Source organism: Caenorhabditis elegans, chromosome III (assembly GCF_000002985.6).
Source record: "Caenorhabditis elegans chromosome III".
NCBI classification, from domain to species: domain Eukaryota; kingdom Metazoa; phylum Nematoda; class Chromadorea; order Rhabditida; family Rhabditidae; genus Caenorhabditis; species Caenorhabditis elegans.
Window position 1 is genome coordinate 12,818,295 of NC_003281.10, and position 10,443 is coordinate 12,828,737.

Here is a 10,443-nt window from a genome sequence, read left to right on the forward strand (position 1 = left end):
CGTTGCGGACGCGAAAATTAAAGTAAAACCCGAAAATACACTTTTATTCGGAAATTCGTGTTAAAATATATGAAAACTTGGAATTAATATGATTAATATCAGCTTACAAGTTTCCTATAATCAGATATTTAAGAAAAATTGGAAAAAATCAAAGATTTTCTGCTTTTTAAACGTTTTTTCTGATGAAATTCTCTCCAGGAACGGAAAAATAAATAATAATCTCGTGTAAGTTTACGGTAAACAAGGCGCGACATCGGAATATCGGAGCATCGTTTGGAAATTTTTAATGAAATTTCGCGATTTTTTGCGAAAAAAACGATAAATTCAGGGAAATTCCAGCTGCAAAACAAAGCAAAAAACGTTAAAAATGTATGATTTATAATCAATAAGTCAAAATATCACAGTGAAAATGTGCAAAATGTATAAAAATCAATCCCTCATCGCTTTCTTCTGAGTTTGCTCGATTTGCTCATGAAAACTTTGTTTCGAGAGCTGTATATAGTCGATCGGGGAGATTGTGAGCAGCGAAACCCAACGTCCCAGCGATTTGAACGAGTCGGCGGCGAAGATGAAGCTTCGAGCAGTTCTGGAAAAAAATCGGATAATTTTAGGAATTTTCAATCGATTTTTCATCGATTTTCGATAAAACCGATAAAAATTCAGTTTTTTTTTGGAATTTAGTATTAATTTTTCGTGTTGAGACCCGGAAAAAACGCACGATTTGAATTTGATTTCAAAAGTGAAATCCTTGCCAATCTTATTCTCATCACATAATTCGATAAAACAGTCTTCAATAATTAGTAGTAAAAATGGAGGAGCCGACGTCTCCTCTTCGGTTTTATTGTACACGAAAAGCATATTGGCCTTGAGAACACCCCAGCCGGCACGCCATTGGAAATCCTGAAAAAAACTTTTTTTTTTAATAAAAAAATCATTTTTTTGATTTTTTAAATTTTCAAATTACTCCAAATTTCCCATATTTTGTTTTAAAAAAATTCAAAAAATTTCAAAAATCTTATATTTCAGCTTGAAAGCGCGAAACAATTTTCAAACTCGCGCCAGAAAAATTCTCATTGGAGCGCGCCATGCCATGTCGATTTACGAGGGGTTTTTTTGCAGCCAAATTCGGTTTTTTAAACCAGTTTTCTTCATTTTCTTCGGTTTTTTTAAATTAAAATGTGTTTTTTCGTGTAAATTTGGGTATTTTATTATTTTAAAAATTGAAAAATCAGTAAGTTTCGTTCACTTTACACGAAATAAATTATATTTCAAAAAAAAAAAATCAAAGAAACTAAAATTTGCAAGTTTCTTTGATTTTTTTGTTGAAAAATTTTTTTTTTCAAATTTTAAAAATCATAAAATTATTTCACATTTTCACTTAAAAAAACGCGAAAAATATAGAAAACTTGTTGAAAAACTGAAATTTGCAAACAAAATCTCTCGTAAATCGACGCGACATGGCGCGCTCCAATGATAATGGCCCTGGCGGATTTTAAGCTGAAATATGATAAAAAATTTCATTTTTTTATTTTTTGGAACTTTTTTGCAATTCCACTTTTATTACGGAACGACTAAATTCTGAAAATGCGTACCACGCAACATATTTGACGCGCAAAATATCTAGATACAGTAAAAAATATTTTGCGCGTCAAATATGTTGTGCAGTGCGCATTTTCGGAATTTTGGGTTCCTGTAATAATACAAGACGATCAAACTCTAAAGCACCTAACAATTGGTTTGATCTCCACGAAAACGCGAAAATATTTATCTTTTTCACGAGGTCAAAGGGTCACGGAGCACCTGACATGTCTGTGGTGCCATGCCCCGTCTCCCGAACAACTGCTTCAGTACCTGCTGCAACTGCAAAGGTCCCGAAAATCTTCTCTCAAACGTCGGATCCGAACCCAGCCGGAATAGTGAATTTGCGTTGGCGAGCATATCGTGTGTGTGGTGCTGCTGGAGAATGAATTGGATTTTTATATTTTTGGCTGCTGCGGTGGCGATTGGTTGTGAGGCGAGACAGGAGAGAACGGTAAGAATTAAAGAAATTTTTTTAGGTGGAGTAGCGCCAGTGGGGGGAAATTGCTTTAAAACACGCCTATGGGGTCACAATAACCGAATATCATGATAAAAAAATTCAAAAAAATTTTCTAAATTTTATATGATTTTTTGAAAATTAAAAAAAAACCAGTTTTCACCTAATTCCTATTCGAATTACCGCCAATTGGATTTGTTCGATGGAGCGCGCTTGCACGATTTTAAATTTATTTATTTTATTTTTTGTTACTTATTTTCCACCGATTTTTAATGTTTTCGGTGTGTATTTTTGCTTGAATTTTGAAGAAAAAGTCAAAATAAATGCAAATTTTCGATTAAAAAGCACGCTTACAGGCGTAAATCAGTGAAATTAATTAATTCAGGTGTGAAATCGTTTAAAAGCGTTACTTTTTCATTTTTACGCCTGTAAGCGTGCTTTTTAATCGAAATTTTGCATTTATTTTGCCTTTTTCTTCAAAATCCAAGCAAAAATACACCGAAAACATTGAAAATCGGTGGAAAATAAGTAACAAAAAATAAAATAAAATAATTAAATTTAAAATCGTGCAAGCGCGCTCCATCGAACAAATCCAATTGGCGGTAATTTGAATAGGAATTAGGCAAAAACTGAGATTTTTTTCAATTTTCAAAAAATCATATAAAATCTAGAAAAATTTTAAAAATTTTTTATCATGATATTCGGTCATTGTGTTACTCCACCTTTAAAAATTTAAAAAAAAAATCAATATTTCAGTACACAGTTTGCCAGAAGCCTGAAGGCGACCTTCATTATTTCAAAGAAGGCCGAAAAACTGACGAAGAGCTGTGTGCAAAACGTCTTGCCACCGCTTATTTCCATGATGAAGTGAACCAAACTGGGTAAAATTGGGCTTAAAACCAAAAAATTGTTGTAATTTCGTGCAATTCAGATGGGCTTTCCTCGAAGTCGATGTGATCAGCCCGAAAATTCCACATTATTTGCAAGGATATGCTGCAGGATTTGCTGAGGGTAAGTTTTTTTTCAAATTTTACAATTTTTAGCTTTTTTTAAAATGAATTTAGCTTAATTTTTTACATATTCTGGCAAAAAACCGAACAAAATAAGTTAAAATACGCTTTAAAATCCATAAAATTAAGCAAAAATAAATGAAATAAATAAAAAAATGATGTGTAGATTTACGAGAAACATGGCGCGCATGCGGGATACTGGAGTGTCGTTTGCACTGAAATCTCTTTAATAGGTTTATTTAAGCTTAACAATAAGACTAGTTTAAACTCGACGGAAAATTTAAAATTTACGTAAAGAGAATTATATTAGAGAAATAAAATAAACATTTTTTTATGATGGCAGGGTTTATTAACTATTGGTAAGCTAGCCAAAATCTCATTAGAGCGCAATTGCAATAACGGAAATTTCAAAAAATTATTTAAGCAATTATTAAGGTCGCGCCACCCGTCACCTCATCGATCTTCACATCATCAACACCGTCAACGGCTACTGTGACGGAGCGAAGCATTTTTGCGATGAGCTCGGTGAGTTCATGGTTGACAATTTGAAGTGGATGGAGCAGGAGATCAGGGAAAATCCGGAAGATGAGTACTGGCAACAAGTGAATTTGACTGTTAATCAGCTTTTTGGTTTGATTCATGGATATGAAAACCAGCTGGGAGCAGAGATTGATTTCAAGCAGATTGCTGTGCATCCGATTTTGTAAGCTCTTTTTTCCAGGTCTCGACACGACAATTTTTTTTTCAAATGCAAAAATCTGTGCACCTTTAAAGATTACTGTCATTTCAAAAAAAAGCTTTATCGATTCACCATGTCTAGATTACGCCTTCGGTGCGCAGAGCGGTTTTTACTACGTGGCCGTAAAATAAGAAAACTCGGCCACCTTCATAACATGGATACGGAACATTTTCGCAAAAATCGCCACGGTGGAACTATAGAACCCCCTTTCGAGAACATTCTCGTCAAGTTTCAGAAACATCCCACGTCAAAAATCCCAGATAAATCATTGGCCGAGTTTTTGATTTTTCTAGGCCACGTAGTAAAAGCCGCTCTGTGGGTGGTTCATTTTTCAACGTCTGACTGTTTTTCAGCATGATTCAAATCGCCGGCGACCTCGAGGATCTCGCTATGAAATTTAAAAAACCAGAAAATCCGAAGAAAGTCTTCTCAGGCCCAGGACATTGCTCAGCGCTTGTTAAGGTTTAATTTCTCTAGGTTTTAGTTTTATAAAGTAATTTTTTTCAGCTTCTCCCGAAAAACGAGGATATTCTCTTCTCTCATGTCACGTGGTCTTCATACGGTACAATGCTTCGAATTAACAAGAAATACTCATTCAAAACTGGAGATCCAGGACAGATTTACTCGTTTTCCAGTTATCCAGGTAGATCATTTTTCTGAAAAAAAGTGGCAAAAGAAAACGGAGCGAGTTGCTCTGCTCTGATTGGTTGAAGAGTGGGCGGAGCGAATCGCTGATTGGTCGCGATTTTCGTTTTGAAGGTAATTCAAAATTGGTGGTTTTATAAGTTGGATATTTATTTTTCTCCGTTATTTTTGGGGTTTTCTGAACTTGACTTAGGCTTAGGCTTTGGCTTGGATTTAGGCTTAGGCTTAGGCTTAGGCTTAGGCTAAGGCATAGGCTTAGGCTTATGGTTAGGTTTTTGATTGGATTTAGGCTTAGGCTTAGGCTTAGGCATAGGCTTAGGCTTAGGCTTAGGCTAAGGCATAGGCCTAGGCTTAGGCTCAAGTTTAGGCTTAGGCTTAGGCTGAAGCTTAGGCTTAGGCTTGGCGTCAGTGGCGAGCGTCAGCTTTTAGGCTTGTGTTTACAGCGTTTTTTTTTTAATTTTTCAAAGGGTTCCCGTTGGCCGATCAAAGCGTTAGGCTTAGACTTAGGCTTAGGCTTAGGCTTAGGCCTAATCGGAGGCTTAGGATTATTTCAATTTTTAGAAGCAAAATCCCTCAAAAAGTTCAAATTTCCAGCTTCCATCACATCTACTGATGATTTTGTTCTGACCTCTGCCAAACTTGCAATCCTTGAAACAACAATTGGAAATTACAATGAAAAATCGCTCGACCTTATCACTCCAAATACTGTTCTCACTTGGATTCGTGCTGAAATTGCTCACCGAACGGCTTCATCTGGGCTACAATGGGCTGAAGCATTCGGGAGACATAATAGTGGAACTTATAATAATGAATGGGTGGTTGTTGACTATAAACAGTTCCATAGAGGAAAAGAAGTTCAGCCAGAGACTGGAATTATTCATGTTGTTGAGCAAATGCCGTGAGTTTTATAGTTATTTGTAGGCATGCCTACCTGTGTGCCTACAGAGACTAGGCTTTACCTGTAGGCCGCAAAAAATCTTATTCACGAATTCGTGGGGATCTAAATTTAAAAAAAATGCCACAGCAGCTTTCTGTGCCTGCGCCTGCCTAGTCTGAAATGGTTGTACCTAGGAGTGCAAATTTTTCTGTCTACAATTTCGGCAAGTCGGCAAATTAGCAAATCGGCAATTTGCCAAAAATGAAAATTTCCGGCAAATCGGCAATTTGCCAAAAATGAAAATTTCCGGCAAATCGGCAATTTGCCAAAAATCAAAATTTCCGGCAAATCGGCAATTTGCCTAAAATCAAAATTTCCGGCAAACCGGCAATTTGCCAAAACTGAAAACGTTTGCCGAACATTAATTTGCGGGAAGTTTTTAGAGGGATTTTTATAAAACGGAAACACTAAAAACTGTGCCTTTTTGAAATTTTTTCCCGTTTTCTTTAGATTTTTTCATATAATTTTCATAAGATGCGTACAAATTTGCCGATTAAAATAAAATTCTGACATTAAAAAAAACGTGCAAAACCTTTATTTGCTGAAATTTTTCGGCAGATCGGCATTTTGCCGGTTTGCCAATTTGCCGGAAAACATCGTTTGCCGCCCACCCCTGTTTCAATCAATAAAAAATTATTTTTTTTTAATCGACAATTTCCAAAAACAAAAAAAAATTCTCCTATTGACTGAAAATAAACAATTTTCTCAACAAATTTTTTGAAAGTTTTATTATGATTTTTAATCATTTTCCCATTTGCCTTCAATTTGTAATTTTGAAATTTTGAATTAAAAAGAAATTGAAAAATTTGCCGGGAATTTCAATTCCGGCAGTTTGCCGGTTTGCCAATTTGCCGGGAATTTCAATTCCGGCAACTTGCCGATTTGCCGATTTTCCGAAAATTTTAAATCCGGCAGTTTGCCGATTTGCCGGAAAAAAATCGTTTGCCGCCAACCCTTGGTCCAAACTTCCTGAAAAATCCAAAATTTCCAGAGGCCACATAGTCCATTCCGACAAAACAGCCCACTTATTCCGTGAAACCTATTGGCCAGGCTACAATCAACCATACTACAAACAAATTATTCGATTCTCTGACACTGACAAAATGGTGGAAAAGTTTGGTGACTGGTACAGTTATGATAAGACACCACGTGCTCTTATCTTCAAACGAGATCACAATACAGTCACTGATATGAGCTCAATGATTGCGCTTATGAGATCAAATAACTATACAAAGGATCCACTTTCCAAGTGTGACTGTAATCCACCATATTCCGCTGAAAACGCGATTGCATGCCGTTCTGACTTGAATCCTCTCAATGGAACGTACCCATTCAAGTCGCTTGGTTTCCGGGATCATGGAGCTATTGATGTGAAGGTCACCAACTCAAAACTTATCAATAGTCTGCAATTTACTGCTGTATCGGGACCACCTGGAGGTGTTACTAAAGATGTGCCAATTTTCGATTGGAAGACCAGTCCATTGAGAGAAAAAGTGCCACATTTTGGGCAACCGGATAGATGGAAGTAAGGAGCAAAACACTCACGTGGTGTCAGGATGTCCCTTGATCTACAAAAAATGCGGTCCCGCAATTCTCGGAGATCAAAAGATCAAACCGACATGGGACGTTCTGACACCAAAACGGCAGTAATTCTCTCAATGACTACTGTAGCGCTGGTGTCGATTTACGGGCTCGATCACAAAAAAATTCATTTTGAAAATCGAGCCCGTAAATCGACATTTAAAGGATTACTGTAGTGTTCGCTACGAGATATATAGTTATATTTTGCGCGTCAAATATGTTGTGCGATACGCATTTTCAGAATTTTTTGGTCCCGTAATAACACAATATGTATTTTCAGCTTTGCCCCAGTGACCTACAAATGGAGAAAAGATGCTCACCGCCATTACCATCTTTACCAAAAACTTCACAAGGAATTGTCTTCACTATAAACTTTTCTCTTTAAATTAATAAAGCAATCATTTATTTTCTATAAAGTGTAGTTTTTCGGCTTCTGTAGGGTTACTGTAGATCTGTGAAATTTAAGGTACTGTAGTGATACTGTAGGGTTACTATAGTTTTGAAAAAATTAGGGTTTTGTAGTGGTACTGTAGAGATACTGATGGGATACTGTAGTTTTGGAAATATCAAGGTACCGTAGTGGTACTATTGGGCTAATGTAGGGTTACTGTAAGATTACTGCACGGGTACTGTAGTTTTGGGAAAATTAAGGTACTGTAGTGGTACTGTAGGGTTACTGTAGTTTCGGAAAAAAATTAAGGTACTGTAGTGATACTTTAGGGATAGTGTAGGGTTACTTTAAAAATTGAGTTTAGAGCATTTGGAAAGGCTAGTAGGAAATAATGTTGGGATACTGTACTAGTACTGTAGGGTCACTGTTTGGGTACTGTAGTTTTGGAAAAAATTAGGTTTCGAGCATTTAAAAAAATATTGATTGGTGGTACTGACGAGGTACTGTAGTGATTTCGTAGTGTACTTCTAGGATTACTGTAGTTTCGGAAAAATTGAGTTTTAAGCATTTGGTCACGTGTTTCGGGCTACTGTTGTGGTACTGTAGGGTTACTGTAGTTTTGGAAAAAACTATTTTTTTTGTTGCATTTAACTAAAAATTAAATTGTAGTAGCGGTACTGCAGGGTTACTGTAGTTTTGTAAAAATTAAGATATTGTAGTGCTACTGTAGGGGTACTATTATTTTAGAAAAATTAAAGTACAGCAGTGGTACTGTAAGATTACTGTAGGCTTACTGTAGTTTTGGAAAAAACTATTTTTTTTGCATTTAACTAAAAATTAAATTGTAGCAGCGGTACTGCAGGGTTACTGTAGTTTTGTAAAAATTAAGATATTGTAGTGCTACTGTAGGGGTACTACTATTTTAGAAAAATTAAAGTACAGCAGTGGTACTGTAAGATTACTGTAGGCTTACTGTAGGTTTGGAAAAAACTATTTTTTTTTTGCATTTAACTAAAAATTAAATTGTAGTAGCAAAATATAAGGTACTGTAGTGATGCAGTAGGGATACTGTAGGGCTATTGTAGTTTCGTTAAAATTAAAATACATTAAGCTTGTTGTAAGGTTACTGTAGTTTTATAAAAATTGTGGTAGTGTAGGGCTACTGTAGTTTTGGAAAAAATTCTTTTTTTTTGTATGTTGCACCTAAAATTGGTTTTTTAAATCCTTTATTGCAATAGTTTATTGGAATTTTTTTCAACTTAAACTTAAAAAATAGTTTCAAAAATTCCGCTGAAACTATTTCTTACGCAAAAAAAATGTTTTACGCCAAGAAATTGCACGGCAATTTTTCTGACTGCTAGCTGATTTTTCCTGTGTATCTTACGCTACTGTACTACCGTAAACCTTTTTTGTAAATTTCCCAAATTTACCACATTTTTTTTTTGTAAATTCTTCAAAGTGTGAATAGTGTCCAGGTATTATATTGTGTGTTGAAAAGAGAAATTGAAAATTGTCTGGTAGCCAAGAAATGACGGTGGTGGTGGTGTCCTACTTTTTGATGAAAACCTCTTCTCTTTTTGACAGACGGCCTCAAGTACCCATGTCTCCCCCTGTCCATCAGTCGGTTTTACGCCCTTTTCAACATTCTCGTCTTATTTACTACTCTTCTCCCTTCAATCCATCAAGTGCCTCGGGAACGGCGCCATTTATGGCCGAGATTTTATTAGATTGAGACACCAAAAAAGAAGATGAGAAGATGAAGTTCTTGTCTTCGCCATTCCTTTTCTGCTGAAGCTTCTTGTTTTATTTATTCCTGCCAGATCCGTTAGGCTTTTTCTCATTTTTGATTACTACAGTAATCCTGTAGACTTCAATGGGCTTAAAAACCTATTGCTTTATTAGACTCAAAATTGTCTGAAAACACTGAATTTCATAATGAAACTTTTTGAAAAGCTCTCAAAAAAAAGTTATGGCGGCTCAAAAAATGGCCTAAAATTATTTAAAGTTTGAAATTTGACCGACTTGTCAATGCCGCAGAATTTACCAAATTTTACCAAATCTGGTGATTTTAATTAAATTGAGAATACAAGATAATTAACTGGTATACTCATAATTAGACGGTGATTTCAAAAAATTTAGTTTCCAGCCGCTTGGCTAAATTTCAAATTTTAACTAACTTTAGGCCATTTTTTGAGCCGTCATAACTTTTTTTTGAGAAGTTTTCAAAACTTTCCATTATGAATATCGTTTTTTTCAGGCAATTTTGAGTCTGAATTCTAAATTTTTCCAATTTCAGAGACCTTGCAAAACTAAAAAAAAATTATTCAAATTTTAGCTAAAAATTAGGCCATTTTTTTCCAATAACTTTGACCCACCATCACTTTTTTCTGGGGAATTTTCAGAATGCCTCTTTACAAAATTCGTTATTTTTGGAAAATTTAAAGTCTGAAAAGCAATGTCACGAGTTTCGGTACTTAATAATTTTTGAGAATCTGTGTCAAAAAAATTGGAATTTTGAAAATTCCAATTTTTCCTAGGTTTTTTCTGGGTTTTTTCAATTCTTAACAAAACATCCTTATCACTTTATCTAAATTCTAGTTTCCAATCACTTGAAATCAGAAAATCAGGTCGTGGCCGGCAACTTTTTATCCCTTTCTGGTAGAATTGACCGTGAACTAATTGTCTTTTTCACAGTTGATCACCATTTTATCATCTCTCTTTTTTTGGGATTTCGTTTAAATAGAAAAGTTGAAGAATTCGTAAATGTTGCAATGTTTACTTATTGCGAGGCAAGTTTCACGAATTCTCAATTGTATAGACGTTAAGATTTCCATATTTTTAGGAAAAAAAAATTGTAGCATTTTCGGAAATGTATTTACTAGGTTGTCATAAAAAGTTGAGAAATTTGGAAGAAATTTTCCGTTTTTTAGTCCAAAAATTCGGCAAAGCGGCAAATTGTTGCCGGAAATTTTAATTCCGGCAATTTTCCGGTTTGCCGGTATGTCGGAAGCTTTCAATTCCGGCATATTGTCGATTTGCCGGAAATTTCAATTTTTGCCGTTTTTTTCCGGAAAATTCGGTAAATCTGCAATTTACATTGTTTGC

General features: G+C 35.3%; 2 protein-coding genes and 1 non-coding gene across 3 annotated transcripts; 1 reads left to right on the top strand and 2 right to left on the bottom strand.

Moving 5' to 3' along the window:
- Positions 1-363: 363 nt before the first annotated feature.
- On the bottom strand, positions 364-1,959 carry Y37D8A.25 (PH domain-containing protein). Its single transcript, NM_001027662.3, has 3 exons — positions 1,852-1,959; positions 719-900; positions 364-586 (listed from the first exon to the last, which is right to left on the bottom strand). Exons 1-3 carry the CDS (start codon positions 1,936-1,938, stop codon positions 430-432), a joined length of 426 nt encoding a protein of 141 aa, NP_001022833.1. The 5' UTR covers positions 1,939-1,959; the 3' UTR covers positions 364-429.
- On the top strand, positions 1,847-7,357 carry Y37D8A.2 (Putative phospholipase B-like 1). Its single transcript, NM_067267.8, has 9 exons — positions 1,847-2,032; positions 2,792-2,916; positions 2,967-3,046; positions 3,481-3,748; positions 4,138-4,246; positions 4,292-4,427; positions 5,024-5,327; positions 6,358-6,891; positions 7,228-7,357. The coding sequence occupies exons 1-9, from the start codon at positions 1,964-1,966 to the stop codon at positions 7,316-7,318; spliced, it is 1,716 nt and encodes a 571-aa protein (NP_499668.1). The 5' UTR covers positions 1,847-1,963; the 3' UTR covers positions 7,319-7,357.
- Positions 3,320-3,470, bottom strand: Y37D8A.28. The gene has a single exon (NR_052814.1). It is a non-coding gene; the product is annotated as an Unclassified non-coding RNA Y37D8A.28 (non-coding RNA).
- Positions 7,358-10,443: the final 3,086 nt, after the last annotated feature.

What these genes read in the sequence shown, in the direction of transcription:
- Y37D8A.25 (NM_001027662.3), bottom strand. Translation starts at nt 1,938, where the DNA reads ATGCTCGCCAACGCAAATTCACTATTCCGGCTGGGTTCGGATCCGACG. An exon ending in GACCTTTGCAGTTGCAGCAG is followed by an intron (nt 901 to 1,851) that starts GTACTGAAGCAG and finishes AGTTTTTTTCAG; the next exon opens with GATTTCCAATGGCGTGCCGG. An exon ending in TTTGAAATCAAATTCAAATC is followed by an intron (nt 587 to 718) that starts GTGCGTTTTTTC and finishes ATTTTTTTCCAG; the next exon opens with AACTGCTCGAAGCTTCATCT.
- Y37D8A.2 (NM_067267.8), top strand. Translation starts at nt 1,964, where the DNA reads ATGAATTGGATTTTTATATTTTTGGCTGCTGCGGTGGCGATTGGTTGT. An exon ending in ATTGCTGTGCATCCGATTTT is followed by an intron (nt 3,749 to 4,137) that starts GTAAGCTCTTTT and finishes ACTGTTTTTCAG; the next exon opens with CATGATTCAAATCGCCGGCG. An exon ending in GGGCAACCGGATAGATGGAA is followed by an intron (nt 6,892 to 7,227) that starts GTAAGGAGCAAA and finishes ATGTATTTTCAG; the next exon opens with CTTTGCCCCAGTGACCTACA.